The sequence below is a fragment of the Colius striatus genome, chromosome 4 (assembly GCF_028858725.1).
Source record: "Colius striatus isolate bColStr4 chromosome 4, bColStr4.1.hap1, whole genome shotgun sequence".
Lineage (NCBI taxonomy): Eukaryota > Metazoa > Chordata > Aves > Coliiformes > Coliidae > Colius > Colius striatus.
This window is the reverse complement of record NC_084762.1, coordinates 33882997-33900888: the sequence shown is the minus strand read 5'-3', so window position 1 is coordinate 33900888 and position 17892 is coordinate 33882997. Positions and strand designations below refer to the sequence as shown.

The following is a 17892-nucleotide window of genomic DNA, read 5'->3' as shown; positions in this document are numbered from 1 at the left end:
AGATAAACTATAAGGTTTAGATGGTCTTCTAAATGTTGATGAGATTGTGTCTGGTTCCTTGTGATAAGAAGCAGGAGAGAGGAACGAGTATTAGTATGTGTGTATCCATGTGTGAGAGAAATTACTTGACTTTCGATGGCATAGAAGCTACAACTACTTTTACCTACTGTGTGGTTTTCAAACTGGTTCACCTAAAAGTTTCTGGCAGCAGCAACAGATGTATTTTTTTAATACTCATGTAACACACAGAATGCAATGTTAACATTCAGGTAACCTTATTTTTTCCTCATTAAATACTCCTTGATGAGTGATATTGGCACTGGACCTCACTCCAAGCCATAGTTCACTTCATATCTGTTTCCTCTTAAATCCCTTTGCATGCGGTCAACCTTTCAGGTCACAGACAAGAGACTGCCAGCTTATTTGTTGTCTGATTGTTTTCGCAAATGCTTCTGGGTTTGATCTTTGAGAAAACAGACACTGAATGCAACTTGTGTAAAACGTGGAGGGTGTTTTGTAGCTGGGAATACAAAAGGTAGAAGAGTTAAACATAACAGGTTCCCTTGAAACAGTTTTATGACTGGTGCTAATTTGAATGCTCAGTAATAGAAATCTGTTGGATTGGAGGGGTTACCCTTCACTATTAATGACTCATTGGCCTCTTTCCCAAGCTGCCTGAAGTGCCGATCTCCCTAGTGGAAGTAATTTTTGTCTTTGAAGTACTTTCCAGAGCTGTCAACTAATGTTCCACAGTTCCCAGAGGAAATAATAAGCCATGAGTGCATGTACACTGAAAACGTAGAGGCTGAAATGAACTGTTCCTATAGGAGCCTGGCAGTCTGCTTCTCTGTGGAATTCAGCTTGTTTATACAATCTTATCTGGCTAAGCTTTGGTATTTCATCTGGCAGGCAGTTCCTATGAAAAGCAGCTGTCCAAGCAGTGGGAGTGGTGCTCCTGGTGGCTTTTTCAGAAGGTCTATAATTTCTTGTTTCATGTAAATTAAAGAAATACAATATTCTTTTGGCTACAACCCTATGCTCTAAGCATTTTTCTTTCCCTTATAAATAGCCTTTTAAGTGTGGTCTGCTGTTATGTACTGTATGACTTAATGATAGGATTCATGATGCCCACCAGAAAGGTATAATGTATTCTGTAAAGTCACAGGCTGACTACGGAATTGTTAGAAGAGTACCTCAAAGATGTTACCATCTATAACTTTCCAGATATGTTTAAAAAAAAAAAAAAATCTGACAGTAAAATGTCCATGCTTGGAAGTGAAAATGCCTTTAATGGGTTTTACTGTTACTAAACAAGTAGAGGCAGTTCACCAGTTTAAAAAAAAAACACAAAAACCAAACCACAAAACCAAAAACAACAACAAAAACCATCCCAGAACTGACACCACCACTGTTGTCAAGAAAGTGAGCACAGGTAGTATATCTCTGCATGAAGAGGTCTGTAGCATGTATCTTCTCTGAGAGAAAGGTCCACGTGGGTAAGCAGGTAATAACAACTCTGTTTAAAAAAAAAAAGAGCACATATTAACAGAAAGAATAAAGCCAAAATACTTCAGGTTTTACGTACCTCATTGCCAGATAATGAAATGTTTCTTAATGTGTACCAAAAACTGAAGCTTTTGGGGAAAAGAGTTGCAGTAATATTCAGAGCCCACAGAAGAGTTTGAGGTTTGTCTTGCATAGCTTTGGGTCGCAGTTGCAAGTAGGATAGAGCTGGCAAGCTAAGGAGTCCTCCAACTGTCGTAAATGTTCTTTACTTCTTTACTTAGAGACATGGTTTTAGTGGTGGGCTTGGCAGTGTTAGGTTAGTGGTTGGATCTTAAAGGTCATTTTCAACCAGAACAATTGTATGATTCTATGAACAGTATTTTCAGTAGGAAGCAAATTATGGGCATATGTAAAATTAGGTCCAAGTCCTTAGAAGTTTAGTGGTTATCCAGGATTATCTGTCCAGCTCATAGTACATATTTGTCTGAAAGGACTGCATCTTGTGCCTGAAAATGCTCTTTATAATCTGCCCCATTCTAAGAAATGGGGTCATACTCAGCAGCTTAAAAGGCTAATTTTCCCTCTGTCATTTGCATGTAACATTTCACTCCAGCTTATTTTAAGACATGGGAAAACGTGACACCTTTTAAAATACAAAGCTTTAAGCACTGTTCAGATGTGTCACTTGATGGCACTTCTGCCAGTATGTGAGACGATTTCTTTAGACTTTTTGCTCTGCAAAAGGAGAATTTGATATTGCAAGAAATGAAAGATGGAAAATGAGTTGTGTCTGGTTCCATATGTACTGGTCATAACTCAGACTACCAGCAAGCACAGTCTGTTTCATTAGCTGAAGTAGCATTCCTGCTTGAAATCCTATATGGTGAGAAAGTCAAAACCCAGCAAGAAGTTGCTGACCTTCATTAAAAGTGTGTCTGTAAATTATGCAATGATGCAGTTTTTCATTGCAGTCTGACACATGCCACCTGAGCAGTTTATTGCTGGAAATAGGTAATAACACCATTATATGACCAGTGTGTAGTTGATAAAAGTGGGTGATGTTGGCTGACTTCTCCCAGTTTCCTCATGAGGAAGGAAATTTATTTCATTTTGCTAGAGATTGATGACTTACTGCTGCCACAGCAACAATTGATGTTAAATGTCAGTAAAAATACTTTGCTTTATTCCTACAGCAACAATAGTGTGTCTAAATAGCATCAGGTGGTAGCTGTTTTGTTCAGGGATTTGGGTTGTGGTTTTTGCTGTTTGTTTTTTGTGGGGTGGTTTGAAATTTAATTTCTTTTAAAGTGATATCCCAAGCAAATGTAACTGCTAGTAAGCAGGTCACGTTGAATACAAGTAATCATAGAATCCCTCTCTTTTCAGGGACCATGTGTTTCTTACTTTAACTTTTTCTAGAAAATGGAGTTAATTGGTATTTTCCTTACAAGCTCTCCAAATTAGCTTTCATTTTTCCAGTTTATAAAAGGTTTTAACGGTTTCACTTGTTAAAATTGGGACTTCATCTTTCTCAAATGTAATCCTGTTTAGGGTCAGAGTTGGAAACTAACACTTGGCACTGTTTTAAAACCAAAAATTCCAGTCATCAACAGGTCACAGACTTCATTTTCTCTGAAATAGTAAATCCAAGAATGGTCAATGTGGTCCGACACTGAAAGTTGCCTCTATCCCTTGCGATGTAGCGCCTGCTTCTGCCTGGTTCATGTTAGCAGGAAAGATAGCATTTTTGTGGTAAGCCAGGCTTTTTGTCATTAAAGGAGGTGGTTGTTTTGAAGCTGCTCAGAGGTTAGGAATTTTTGCAGTCATCTGGGGAGACAGATTAGTGGGCTGAGCACAGGTGAGGAGGTCACAGGCACAAATCAACCACTTCTTTTATGCCATCGCCCTGCTTGTGGTTCAGCCAAAGGAAGCTGCTTCAGAAATTACATATCTGTGATATCACTACTTGATCATCACAAACTTGCATGTTGTGAAAATTAACTGTCTGAGTTGTCATTGATTTAAGGGAAAGAAAACAGTGTTGTCAACAAGTCTTCCCAGGTGAGTTACTTGGTAAAGCTTTTGCAAATCTGCTGCAAGTAATTCAGTATTCATATACAAACAGAGAGAGAAGTTACCTGTGTGCTTTCAGGGGATAAATAACTAGGGCATACATTTCATTTTAACCTTCACTTCAATAAACTAAACTCACCAACCTAATTTTCTGAGTCTTTAAAGGATGCAGCTTTTGTTTTGAGTTTGTCTCTTGCAGCACTTGCAATTCGATCTTAAATGTATAAACCCACATGTAATTTTATTTGCCTTCTTCAACTGAAATCTGGGGATAAAGGTTGTCATGGGCTTTTAGATACAGTGCTACTGTTCTACAGCTCTTTTTCAAATGAGGAAGAATTCCAGTTCTGAATCTGAATCACCTAGTCATTTTCATAGGACTGTCATGGAAATTGATCAGTGATTTGTGAGGGTGAACAGGGCACAGTGTTTGAGACTTTGATGACAGTATCACAGAATCACTTAGGTTGGAAAAGACCTTTTAAGATCAAGTCCAACTGTTAGCTCAGCACTACCTTGTACACCGCTAAAACATGTCCGTCAGCACCACATCTGTGTTCTTGAGTGTCCTGATCTACGTGGACCTACTTGAGTAGGGAAGCTGGGTTAGGTGATCTTTAGAGGTCCCTTCCAACTTCTACCATTCTGTGGTGACTTCACTACCTCCCTGGGCAGCCTTTTCCAGTGCTTGACAAACTCTTTCAGTGAATAAGTTTTTCCTGTTGTCCAACCTAACCCATCCTGTACAGCATGAGGCCATTTCCTGTTGTCCTATCACTTTTTACCTGGGAGAGGATACTGACACCCACTACTACAACCTCCCTTCAAGTGGTTCTAGGGCATGATAAGGTCTCCCCTGAGACTCCTTTTCTTCAGGCTAAACATCCCCAATTTCCTCATCTGCTCCTCATAAGATTTGTTGCTTTAGACCATTCACCAGGGGAAAGATGTCTCTTGTGGACCAATACTTTACAAGGAAAAAATACTTGTTAACCTTCAAAATTATCCATCAAAACTTAAAGTCTAGGTCAAAGTAGATGGTGATCCACTTGGTGAAAGAAAAGGAATAATACCTGGGTTTGGCTGCCACAGGTAGCTTGTGCATTCAAACAAGCAGACACTTCACTGCCTCTCATCACCAAGTGGACTTGAAAAGGTGCCATGGACACAGTCACTGTCTTGGCCATGAATACACTTCCGGGAACCTGCTCTGGGAGCTTCTTTGGGTGATTTTAAGGAATTTCAGTCCCGTGCCTCACCAGTTTGAATAACAGAGCAGGGCCTGCACAGTTGGCACTGAACAGCCTGGGAGGAGAAAGAAGAGGCAGACGTGAAGCTAAACATGACAAATTTGTCCAAGCAATGTCTTTATTTTTCAAAAGCTTCCTTCAGGATGACCTTCAAGGTACCTTGTGATGTCCTCACCATTAGTATAATATGCTAATGTAAATAAGTTATAGGAGAAAGCATGAACAGTCTTTCTGAAGTCCTGAAATGATTTTTTTTTTCAGTCCAAAGGACTATTGTAGGATTGCAGAATCATTTAGGCTAGAAGGGACCTCTGGAGGCCAGCTAATCCAACACCCTGCACCAAGCAGGCTCAGATCAGGTTGCTGCTTAGCACTTTTTTTAGTATCCTTTGAGTTGTGTAACTTAATATCACTTAAGTCTATCAATAATATGCCTTGGAAGCTCACTTGAGAATGAGACCTTGCAGAAAGTAAAAATAAAACTGTAAGCTTCTTTTTACTAACACATTTTTTTCCCCCCAACCTTTGTCAGGTAGAGGTGTCATCTTACTTTCTCAGACTTTACTATGCAAGGTCAATTTGTTGCAGAGAAAATTTTGTAGTGCAGCTTTTGTAGTGTGGTAACAGTAGAATAAATGGAAGGTCTGTTTGCAGAAAAACTAAGTGTTGGATGCTTAAACTCCTGGTGAAATAATTTTCCAACTAGAGCATGCTTCATGTTTAAAGTATGCACAGTATTTTCCATGTGAAATGCAGTGACACATTCTGTACAGTAAACTTGATGGCTAGGTATTTTTTATGCAAAGCACAACGTGAGCGTCTTAGGTGAAATAACTCCTCGTATTACTTGGCTGATGTGAAGTTGATCACTTTGCATATGTCCTTGAGTTACCACTACAGAAACTGAAATATTTAAATGTCTCCTTAAACAGATGGTCCCAGAAAGGCTGCTTTTTTGTGGATCTTCTTCTCAAGGGCAGGAGTGCATTTGTGAGCCTGTATCCGTTCTGTGATCCTTAGCATGTGGACTAGGCAGCAGAGCTGTTTTCTTCTCCTTGCTTTTCTTTCTCCCAGGGCACTTGCTTACACAGAACTTTTGTGGTACTTGGAACTTTTAGCACTTTTTATTGCTGTCAAATACAGCTGAAATGAATTAAAATATTCCAGAGAGAAAAGTGCTGTACTGAGAGATGCATATCAACATAAATCCCTTACTAAAAAGGACTAGGCTAAACATGCATATCCAACTACTGTCTCACACCCCGCTTTCCTCTTTGTACCTAAGGTCTGCTCTCAGTTCAGGCTGTGTATTGGATATTAATACACTCCGTGATTCAGACTTCTAGGTTAGGCATGTGCATACACTCCTTGCCCATTTGAGATGTATACGTAAAGTTACAATCCAGTTCTGGAAATATGGTCTCACATCTAAGATGGTCTGTCAGGCCTGCAGCTGCAAGTAATTGCATTTCAGCACAGCTGACAACAGGACTTGAGAATCAGAGGTCTTTTTTCCCTCAAAATATGGAAGAAATAGGGGTAGTCATTGAAAACAGCTCACTCATTCTGAATTCACATCATCCTGAATGATGTGCTGATGGATCTAAAATGATGCAAAGGTTACAGCAAGTGGAAGAATTTGATTTTTCCTATATTATTTGAGGCAAATTCCCTGTAGACCGAATTATTCTCTGGTTGATTGCTACATCGGTACTGTTTCTCTTTCAGATGAAGTGGACTACAGTAATTTTGGGACTAACACGCTGTCAAGGAAGAAGAAGGCTCTGGTAACGCTCCGCAATGACAACCTCCGCCGCCGTCCTCACATTAACATTAGCATGCCTCACGATTTTAGACCAGTGTCTTCCATCATCGATGTGGACATTCTTCCCGAAACACACAGGAGAGTGAGGCTGTATCGACATGGCTGTGAGAAACCGTTAGGGTTTTACATTCGCGATGGCACCAGCGTGAGGGTTACTCCTCACGGACTAGAGAAAGTACCCGGTATCTTCATCTCTCGGATGGTTCCTGGAGGCTTAGCAGAGAGCACGGGCTTGCTGGCTGTGAATGATGAAGTCTTGGAAGTTAACGGTATTGAAGTAGCAGGAAAGACTCTGGACCAGGTCACAGACATGATGATTGCCAACAGCCATAATCTTATTATCACAGTCAAGCCAGCGAACCAGAGGAACAATATTATTCGAAGCAGTAGGATGTCTGGTAGCTCTGGCCAGTCTACAGACAGCACTGCAAGTCACCATAGCTTGCCTACATCCCATGTGCTGCAGAACTTCCACCCGGACGAAATGGAGAGTGACGAAGAGGCTGATATTGTCATTGAGGGCAGTCTGGAGCCACAGCACATTCCTAAACTGCACAGCCTTACTTCTAGTAGCCTCTCTCGAATCAATGGCAGCAGCCTCAGCCACAGACTTCAAAGGGACCTGGTGATCAACAACAACTCTGGCCGAGAAAGCAACGGCAGCCTCCATAAATTGCTCAGTTCCTTAAAAACTGATCCCCGACACAGTCTGGTTATCCCCAGAGGAGGTATCGAGGAGGATGGAACAGTCATTACGCTTTAGTAACTATTCTGCAACTCTCCTTACAGTCTTAAGTGCCAAATGGGACAACCGACTCTTGCGACGTGTTATGCATGAGACAGAGGGCTGATATTCTCACAGACCTCATGAGTGCAGAAAATTGTTGCTTTCTAGGAAAAGTGGCATCTGGAGTTAGACATAAAACTGTTGTGTTGTGCACTGCAAAATTTGTTAGAAGAAAGCCAGAGTGTAAAACCTGGTTTTTGTCCCAGCTCTAAAGTGAGAACACAAATTTGTTTTAGGTGGTATAAATTTAAGCAGTCTTATAGGCCATCAGTGGCAGTGCTATACTTAGGTTTGAATGCATGGGTGGATGTATTTATACACACATGTACACAAGTTACATTTTAATAGTAGCAGACATGTCTATTTGAAGTGGAATCTGGCTTTCTTCTAAATACCAGTTTGAAGAGAATGCTCCTTAATAGCCATCCCATCTACCATTACATACAGACCTGCCACTAACTTATTTACACCAACCATATTTGCAGTCTTATGTCTAAACCAGACAAGCTCTCTGAAAGTAGCGGTTTTCTACTCTGCCGGTAACAACGTCAGAGAGAGATGCTGCAAATAGTTTTTCCCAGTGAAACTCTAGATGGGTGTTTTTCAGACGGCCACAGCAGGCGATGCTGGCGGCTGTTGCTGTGGTTGCTGTGCGATCAGCACCACCCGCTGGTCACAGGCAGCCCTGCCCGCCGCACGCACCCGTGCTGCTCTCTGATATAAAGGGCTCACGACTGCCGTCAGCACCATTACGTGTCAATCGATTCTTTTTCTATATTTATTAGATAATATCTCTGTTTCAAATTGTGGGATTTTTTTTCTTCCCATCACCTCTGGGTTATTATTTTTTTTTTTAGTATCATGGTTCACGTGTATTTTAGGGATGCAAGTGAGAAGGCAACAAAAGTGGAAGATTGTGGTAGGGCTGTCCCCTTCACCTCAGAGCTGACACCAGTCCCTGCTGTAGCTTTGGAGCAACCTAAATCCACAAGGCCTTTCCTTACAAGAGGCTGACTGATTGCTATACAGAGGAGGGATGCTGACTGACTGTCAAACCTAACTTAGAATAGTTCTGTTATTTTTGGATTCTTCTAATAATTAAAGCTTAATGTCTACACAGGATTTCTAGAAACTTAAGATATATACTGGAAGTTTGCAATGGCTGGCATCTTTACCAGATTCTGGCTAGTGGCTAACCAGTGACTGTTGAGTCAATAACTGTCTGCTTCTGAAAATGCCATGAATTTATGAAAGTGGTCTAATCTAAAATATTTTGTTATATCTTGATCAGTGTAAGGAACAAAATATAATGTTTTACAATGTATTTTTCTACTTTTAGCTTGTGTCATTTTCTTTCTGTTTTTAACTTTGTAGTACATTAAAGCTTTTTTTTTTAATATGGTGGAATAGACATTTCTTAAATATTGTATTCAGGAATCTTGGTTTGAAAAAAAACTACATTCCATTTTGGAATCTGTAATGGCTGGACAAATGATGTGTGAACTAATTTGTTGTTGCTAATTTAGAATACCAGCGGAACAACCAGTCTTCTGCTCATTGTTAAATATGTTTGGGACATTGACCTTAGTTTATTTCTTTTAGATTTCCTTTAGAAGTTTATTTTAAAATTTTTTCACTTACTCTAATTAAACCTTTTCTAGGTATCACAGCAGTTACAGAGCTGTACTTATTTTTCCTAGCACAGTAAGAATAGAACATTGATCCTGTTCGTCTCTAAACTGTGTTTGTACTTTACCAAAGGTTTTAATATTTTTTTTTTTAAATTGATTATTGGTGCAGTAAAAAAATTGAACAGCTGGATGTGCTTCAGTCAAGCAGACCATCTTATCAGGAAAATTTTGTTACACCTTGGGACTACTTTTATGAATAAGTGGATTTGTCTGGCTGAAGTTACTCGTTTTACCATATTTAACTGATGAAAATGTGACTTGTCTGCAATAAAATGTGCACTGTCTTACTTTGATGCTATATTCTTTCCCCAGTGCTCAGCATCTTTCTGTGGAAGTATATCCCTTCCCTGTGGAAACAAGATAACTGTTTTAGACAACTCTTCAAATACATTATCACTTCAGTAATGCTTTTCTCTGTACCAGTGCAAGCTGTGATTCCTCTGGTGGTTATTAATGATGCCATGTTTCTTTCCATAGTGTTTTTTACCCTGTGCTGCTTTTACTAAAGCATACAGTCTGCTGAGGCCTATGGGAACTAAGTAGTTTGCTATGCTCCTCTTAGCACAAATTGCTTCAAACGTCCCGGCTTTGACAACTTGGGGCAGCTCTGGCTCCTCAGAAAAAAGGCCACGATACCTCGTGCCGGTACAAAATGCCCAAACTCTCCTTATTCAGCCCAGCAGCTGGGAAACATTGTGTTTCACACCTTAGCTTTTAAATTATTGTACCCAAGGCAAACTCTGGCTAAGACTTAGAAAAATACCTTTAACGCTCACACAGTTTGTGCTCGTTTGCAGCCACTGAAGGATGAAAAATAAGCTGCTGTTTTTGCATGCATCTTACAGATAGCAGAAGTCTTAAACAGACAGCTAGTTAAGATGAAGGGGTTAGTGGCAGAAAGGAAGGAAACAGAACTGAGACGGTGCACTGATGCGCATCGCGCCCCCTTCGTGTACGGGATTAAAACTGTTGACCGAGGCTTTAAACGGGGGCGGCCGAGGGCCCCGTAGGCACGTTAGCCCTCTTTAGAGGACAAATCCTCCATAGACGTTGTTGCACGAGGAGCCGAGTTTTCGTCCTCGCGTCTCCCAGTGCCAGGCAGGGACGCGTCGACCGTCGAGGGTCGGCTGGGAGGCGACAGCCTGGGCTCCCGCCCCGGAGCCGGCGCCAGGCAGCGGCTGCGGCCGGGCCTGCCGAGCCCGGGGCGCCGGCAGCCAGTCGCTGGAGCCCAGGCACGGGACGGGGCGCCTCGGAGCGGCTGCTGGCGGGTCCGGGCCGGTCGGCGGGACCCGGCTGCTCCCCGCCTCGCTGCCCACAGCGCGCCTGCGCCGGCCCCGCCCCGCTCCCGTCAGCTGAGGTGCGGAGGGGAAGGCCGGAGGCGGGTGGGGGTTGTAACATGGCGGCCGCCGCGGGAGAGGGGGAGAGGGTTGGAGCCGGCCTGCCAGCCGCTCCGGACAGCGGGAACGTCTCCCAGAGCCACAGCAGCGCGTCTGGACTCGGGGAGACGGAAGACGAGGACGCCTCGGAGGCCTCGCTCAGCGCCACCGCCGCCGCGTACTCAGCGTACCTGCTGGCCGACCGTAGCCTCTTCAGCGAGCAGGTGAGGGGCTGGGGCGGGCGGGGGTCTCCACAGTCCCCGGGGAGAGGGCCGGGGAGAGGCCCGGCTCTGCCGGCGGGGTCCGGCGCATGGAGCGAGGCAGCCCGGGTTGCGGCGGCTGCACGGCCTCGGTGTGGGTTTGAGCGAGGCGAGATGTCCCCTGCGCCCACCGCGGCCGGGAGAGGGGAAAGCTGAGAGGCGTCTGTGCGGCCGGGCTTAGCCTGCCTGATGCCCGCACCCAGAGGTATGTGTGAGAGTCTGGGGTAGGTTTGTGTATGTTTTCAAGTGGCTTTAAAGGATTTATCTTTTGCAGATAGAAAGCTTAGACAGGAGTCTAGAAGATCTGCTGACCAGAGTGGATGAATTTGTGGGAATGCTGGACATGGTATGTCTAACTTGCACGCTGTTCTGTTATTGAAGTCAGAATGCAGGTTAACGTGAGCTTGTGTTTTTAAATGAAGCAGAGGTAGGAAGCTCTGGTCTAGGTCTAACACATTTGTTAATTAGATAACTTATTGTGATAATTGGATGAAAACTACCAACTGTCAGGTCAGAGGAAATATGCCCATATAGCTATATAACCACATATTTGCATAATTGTATTTGTGTATTTGTCACGATACGTATATGGAATCACATTTTGAGAGGCACAATGACAGGTGTTGAAAAGAACAATATAAAATATTATAAAGAACACTATTTTACTTCTATAAAATACAGAACAGTGTTCTGTGTGTTTTTTGTAAATCAAAGTGTCTAGTGAGAATGGCCAAGCCTCCAAAGCCAGATTTGTTTTTAAGAGACTCTTTCATCAGAAAGACGTCTTTGTTTTCACTCTTGCATGGGGATGGATGGGAGGACTGAATGGAAAGCTCCTATAAGCTGACACTATTATCCAGACTTGTCTTTTAAAGGTTAGCACATGTGATTCTCCTGCAAAAGTCTAAGGGGAACTTTACTTTTTTTATAGAACAATAAATCAAGATTTTGTGGCCTGACCTTTTTTTAGTGAAGTTGAGGAAACGTACAAGTAGTAAAATTAAAGTCAAAATTGTAGTGTCATGTATTTGATTTGCTAGTATGTCTCGGGAAATGTTTAGTCTCTTAATTCTGATAAAGCTACATGTCGCGTCCTGTTTTTAATGTAGTTGTTAAAATCTTTTTTACTAAACTGTCCAAAGAATTTAGCTAATTAATTTTAATCTAGTATTTTTATACTAATGCTAATCTGATATTTTTTTTAATTGATTTTTAATCTGTTAATTGTAGTACAGTTCTAGTTTCCAGAATGAAATCCACTACACACTTTGTTTTTTATTTGTTGATTTTTGTATTATTTCTTTGCATCATCTTTAGATTCGAAGTGATTCCTCCCAAGTTGTTAATGAAAGTATACCTCAGATTTACACAAAAGCTACAGAAATGAGACAGATATACAGGAAGATTGACAAACTAGAGGTATGTATTTGTTGTCTTCTAGATGTATTCTGTATTCCCTTTTTTTAATGGGAAGAATCAATCGTAATGCTGTAATACGGGGGGAGGTGTATGCATGCATGCATGTGGAGGGGTTTTCTTTCCATGCCAAGTCTAGGCTCAATAATTCAGAGTTAATGAAGAAGACACAATTTATTAAGGATTTTTGGAGACTGAGCATTCTAAAACAAAATGTCCTTTTTTTAATGCTTGCAGCAAGGCAGATGTTTTGTAAAGCAATAGTAGCACTTTTTGTTCTTTTTGGTTGGGATTTTGTTGTTGTTGTGTGTTTTTTCGTGTTTTTTTCTGTAGTGTCTTCCAAAGTTTTTGTCTTGGGAGCTATTCAGAGGCTAGTAGTAGAATGAGAGGTTTGATCCCTGGTAAAGCTTCAAAACTGATTCACATCCTTAGTCCCACTTTTAGTTGAAAGGCAAAAGTCTAGATTCGATGAAGTCTAAATTAGTTATTTGAAAGGCAAATATGAAAGGGAAGACTGTTCTATTAGAATTAACGTTTTAAGGTTTGCGGGCTTTTAAGCAACTGAAGTAATTTTTAGCAACAAAATGGATTTCTTGTAAGTGGGAGGGAAATAAAGCATAGAGTTTTTGACTTTTCATTTAACCACTGTACGATTTGTGTATCACATCCTGTTTTAATGTGTTAGTGAAAAAGTTGGATTTACTTTGGGTTTTTTTTCACACTAGGCTTTTGTGAAGATGATTGGAAATAGTGTAGCTGGACTGGAAGAACGGGTCATAAAGGCAGAAACAGACCTTGGAGCTTTTCCAAGCACGTTCAAGAAGATCTTGCACACAATCAGCATACCATCCTTCCTTAATGTAAGTAAGCTTTTGTTACTGTGTGACCAGCTCAGACGTTGTGCTTACCAGAGTAGATAATTGAAATGACAGTAAGTTTGTTACATGTATATTTGAATTCAACTGTAAAACTTTTATATACTTCATTAGGATCTTTGCAAAGTTTTCAAGACTTAAAAAACCTCTCCAAACTTAAAAATGACAAATTCTTGCAAAGATTTGTGTAATTTTCTAAAATAAGTCTGAATACACAAAGACGGGAACATGAAGGGCACACAAACAAGCACTTAATTCACAAGCTTTGGTATTAAAGCACCCCTGATCTCTAATGGCAAGCAAATCAAGTAGGAGGAGCCTGTACAGACAACACTGTTAAAGGGTGATACTGCATTGATAATATCACTGCAGAAATGTTACAAAAAAGGAAATGAAAGCTAATGCGGCACATTGTTTTTTAGAATAAAGGTTCATTTGATAATTAGTCTGCACAGTTCAGTAATGATGTAAAGCACTTTGTTACATTTCTAAGAGTGTGGTTTTCTCTGTCTTTCCTTGTTACTACATGTGAACTGTTTCTCTATCGAAGACTTAAAGTGCTCTCTCTGGTATGTTTTCAAATAGGTGCCTTAAGTAACCTTAGACTGGCACTGTGCCCTAGTTTTAAAATAACCTTCTGATAAAAAAGTCTTCTCAACACCTGATGCTTCCTGGCATCACCTGCCAGTTCACCATTTATAAGTACTCCTCCTTGTGTTTTATCAGCTCCCAGATTATTTTCTTTATCTTTTGCTGTATTCATCCTGTGCTAACTGGAGTTTCTGTGTCATAGTACTGGTGAAAATGCTGAAACAAGGTAGGTCTGTAGAGTGGCAGAAGAAGGTGATTGTGGCTGTTTGAGATGTCTGCATTCCTACATTTTGCAAGCACGTGTGGCAGCAGAGAAAAGTAGGTATAAAAAGAGCTTGTTAAGACTCAGTTCAGGACACCTATTCTTTGCTGCTATTTTCACACAGCCAAAAAAAACCCAGCCTTGAACACAAAGCTGCTATTTATGGGACAATTATGAAACCAAACAATCACAGCAGTTCCCTTGAAGAACATTGCACAGCATTTTCCATTTTGTTGCTAAAAGCAGCTGTCAACTATAGAATTAAAATCTTCAGTTAAGAAGTTTGAAAGTTGTAAGAAAGTGCTTTTTCAGTATTGCATAGGAACACTTTGTCAGCATAGCAGTTTTTCCATTTTCAATAAGGTGGAAAGTGTTTGAAGGTGAGCTGAACCTGACATACCCAGTGGTTTCTTGGTTTGAATAGATTGTGTAATTATCCCTGAGGATGTAGACTCTTTCAAAAGGTAAAAATGACTGTGAAGCAGCTGCAAAACGAACTAATCATAAATGTGTGCCCAGGCAACTGTGGGTACCGTGCCTGCCTATGAATTTCCTCACTGGATTGAAATTATCCCCTTCTTGCACCTACGTGAATGTTGTGCTGCTTAAATCAGTGTCATGAATGCCTTTAAATGAGCCACTTGACATAGCAAAGCAATGTACAGATAATACTTGAAAGAAACATATGCACTTTTCATGAAAAACAGTGTAAACAGCCCTTTTCCAGTCTGCTGCCATATTATTTTTAACAGTATGTCATAGCATATATATTCTAACGTGTACTTGATGAGGAAGCTCAGCTGGAGCACCAGCCTTCTCGGAAGAAGCAGTTGCTTGGTGTGTTTCCATATGAAGGCTTTTTTGAGTAAATAAATGAGAGCACAGGTTATAGAGTTAACTTGGGCAAAGTGGATGAGGAGACCTCCAAAGGCCAGAGTGGGAACTGTAAAGGTGTATGGTTTTGGAAGGGTGAAGGTTACAATGAATATACCATCAGCTGGAAAAGGTTACCATTTTGCCTCCTGCAAAGCTGACACACGTGTCATACACTGTTCAGGCAAAAGTCAAAGTCTGCTTTACTTCACCAAGAACATGCCAGACCCATCTGAGCCTGTGATTAAGAAGTTGCCTGATGGAGGGACATACACCTTTAAGGCTTTTCTTGTTCTGTGTTTTAGCTCTGTGGCTTTAAAACTTGCTTTTGTAAGATGGCAAAAAATAAACTTATCTGACTTGCAGAAATCGTCTTCCTCACGTCAACAACAGACCCCCTATGAACCTCCAGTTCTCTTCAAGACTGAAGATTACTTTCCATGTCTTAATGAAGCACCTTATTGATGACACTTGCTTTGAGATGGATATGAATCAGCCAGAATAAAGACAGCCAAGTGAACAAAAGAAATGTTGACCCCAAAAGAGCTGCATTTCTGAGCGTTATTGATGGCATATTGCCATTCTAATTCTCATTGTCTTCCTTCAGGCAGTATTTTCAGGTAATCTCAGTTTGGGTACGTTATTTCAAAAGTCTTCCTAAAATGTAGTTATATGTTTTCAGATGATATTGGGAAAGGAACTTCATACTTTTGCACTGGATTTTTTTAATAGGGAAATAATAGGAAACATACTTTTCTATATAAATCTTTTAATACATAAATATCTGTGCTGCTGCAAGTGTAAATAAATATACCACAAGGATGTCTCTTTTTTTTTCTTCCTTCCCCCCCTCCCCCAATGTACTGATTGAGCCGAAAGAAAAATGATACATAAAGTCATCTACTCCTAAGTTCTGGAAGCTGTCCCCTGCAGTTTATACATGGAAATGCTCTGTTGGGATGTACAAGTTGCAAGGGGAGGACTTGGAAGATCAGCGAGGAGTCAAGGACATGGCTCAGTGCATATGATCGAGTCCTAGGTTGCAAAGCAAACATCCAGCCCCTGCTGATGATCACAGTTACCCAAGCTTCTAGTTATTGCAGCGTTGTATTGTTTGATGTGTAACCAGGTGGACATGAGATAGAGATTTTTAAATATATATATATATATATAAACTTGCTGTCAGAAAGAAGTATTTGAAGGTGAGGCAGGGATGTCTGTGGACTGAGCCTAGATGGGGCACCTGACCAGACTGTCCACTTTTCCCTCGTGATCCTGCATGCAGTTCCTGGGACTCCCTGTGCTGATTGCAGCATGAGTACGTTACCAATAAATGGATAGCTGTCTAACCCCCGTTGTGGTCTTGCACTTCACCTGAGAGTATTGAACTGCATCATTGTTTCTGAGAAGCATTTTGCCTACAGCCTCATGTAGCGTTCAGTGGGTGTTAATCATAAACTGTGTTGCTGTGAATAGTAATCCTGCTGATGATTTGTTGCCGATATAACTTGCTACAGATACCTAAAATTCAAATTTCAGAGGAGTAAGGAATATGTGCGAGGAAACAACAACGTGTCTGCTGACTTGTGTTGCAAGCACAGAAAAAGATAGGCAGTGTTAGAGCAGGGATTATATATTAATAGATAAAGCTTTGAAAACCATATGGTCTTGTCTCCGAACAGCAGCAGGGACCGTGTTCTAAACAGTAGCTGATGCAACATTAAATAAAAATTAACACAAACATTATGAAATCAAAATTAGTAGTCTCCAAAAGCAGTTCAAATGTAAAACTTAAGTGAGTTTTAACATAAAAGAGTACAGAAATATAATTTCATGCAAATATGCAGAAAGGGACAGACAGTTGACTTTGAAGAAGGGCTTCCCCCACCCCTGTACTCCTTGCTTTCATTAATATCTAAGTATTCCACTATTTAGATGTTCCACTGCAGTAACAGTTGCACTTCTAAAAGGTGTGGTACCTTTCAGTTTAAGCATAAATAATCCTTGCAGGCTTATGACTCCTGAGTGAAATGTGATGAAATCATATACCTATAACTTAGTGGAACAATGTAAGGCTACAGCCAAATGCTGTTTTAAACATGCTGAGTCTGATGTTACAAAAACCACTGAACTTTAGAACGGCTTTCTAATTATGTGAATCAACTGCTCAAATAACTTTTCCTCTCATGAATTGAGCTAAAAAACAGTTATTTGAAATGTGATCTAATTTGAGGTATTAATAAAGATGTCTACAAGCTTACACAGCTGAGTATTTGTCACGCAATATTGTTCGTATTATTAAAAAGAGGAAAATAGTGTGGAAAATGTAAGATATATCTTCAAACATTTAACATCAAAGCTCACTTCAGATTATGTGCGGTTTTTTCCCCTCCTTTTTAATAATATGAACAATATTGCGTGACAAATACTCAGCTGTGTAAGCTTGTAGACATCTTTATTATTTTAATACCTCAAATTAGATCATGTTTCAAACACAAAAATCATGTAATTCCTGTAACTATTAAAGTTCTATGTTGTAAATGCTCAAATATATTTTTATTCCTGAAAATAATGGACAGTACATGGAAGATTTATTAAGGAAACCCTATAAAACTACAGAGAATAAAATTGTTTGGGTTTTTAATATGTGATACAGAGTAACAAGGTCACAGTTCATCAGTGAACTAGGATCTAGCAAAGTTACAAAACCAAGGCATTCTCATAAAACCATCGAGATACACATGTGCACTTTGCTCTTGGATTTTTCCTGTCTTGACTGTCTCCTTGTTCATGGTCATTCTCACCAGGCAGGAGTAGCATTAAAAAAATCTCAAGTGTTGATGCTTAGTAAAGAAAGACTCCTAGAACATTCCTGTGTTCTGTCTGTCAGGGTTACCTTGCGTTAGTTATGGAATAATTACTGCAAGTGACTTATCGAGACTTAGTGAAACTAAAGTTATATCTACGTTTTAAAAGAAGGTGTAGCATTAAGGAAACTTGCAGGATGGAATACAGCCAACACAATGTATCTGTTCCATGGTAGTTCCCCAGGCACTGTAACCTGCGGCCTTGGATGTTGGCAGCACCAGGGGAGCTTGGTACACTGA

The 17892-nt window shown here is 40.6% G+C and overlaps 2 protein-coding genes across 2 annotated transcripts in view; both read left to right on the top strand.

Moving 5' to 3' along the window:
- Nucleotides 1-8737, top strand: part of PARD6G (par-6 family cell polarity regulator gamma) — a 66979-nt gene extending 58242 nt beyond the window's left edge. Inside the window, exon 3 of the mRNA XM_061995398.1 lies at nucleotides 6558-8737. Coding sequence (XP_061851382.1) covers nucleotides 6558-7417 — 860 coding nt within the window. The 3' untranslated portion in view covers nucleotides 7418-8737. The remainder of the gene's footprint in view (nucleotides 1-6557) is intronic.
- Nucleotides 8738-10494: 1757 nt separating this feature from the next.
- Nucleotides 10495-15607, top strand: BLOC1S4 (biogenesis of lysosomal organelles complex 1 subunit 4). Its single transcript, XM_061996032.1, has 5 exons — nucleotides 10495-10732; nucleotides 11043-11114; nucleotides 12086-12187; nucleotides 12910-13044; nucleotides 15152-15607. Exons 1-5 carry the CDS (start codon nucleotides 10529-10531, stop codon nucleotides 15248-15250), a joined length of 612 nt encoding a protein of 203 aa, XP_061852016.1. The 5' UTR covers nucleotides 10495-10528; the 3' UTR covers nucleotides 15251-15607.
- The last annotated feature ends 2285 nt before the right edge of the window (nucleotides 15608-17892 follow it).

Coding starts and splice junctions, on each gene's coding strand:
- BLOC1S4 (XM_061996032.1), top strand. CDS start 10,529: ATGGCGGCCGCCGCGGGAGAGGGGGAGAGGGTTGGAGCCGGCCTGCCA. Junction 10,733..11,042: donor GTAGCCTCTTCAGCGAGCAG/GTGAGGGGCTGG, acceptor TATCTTTTGCAG/ATAGAAAGCTTAGACAGGAG. Junction 12,188..12,909: donor GGAAGATTGACAAACTAGAG/GTATGTATTTGT, acceptor TTTTCACACTAG/GCTTTTGTGAAGATGATTGG.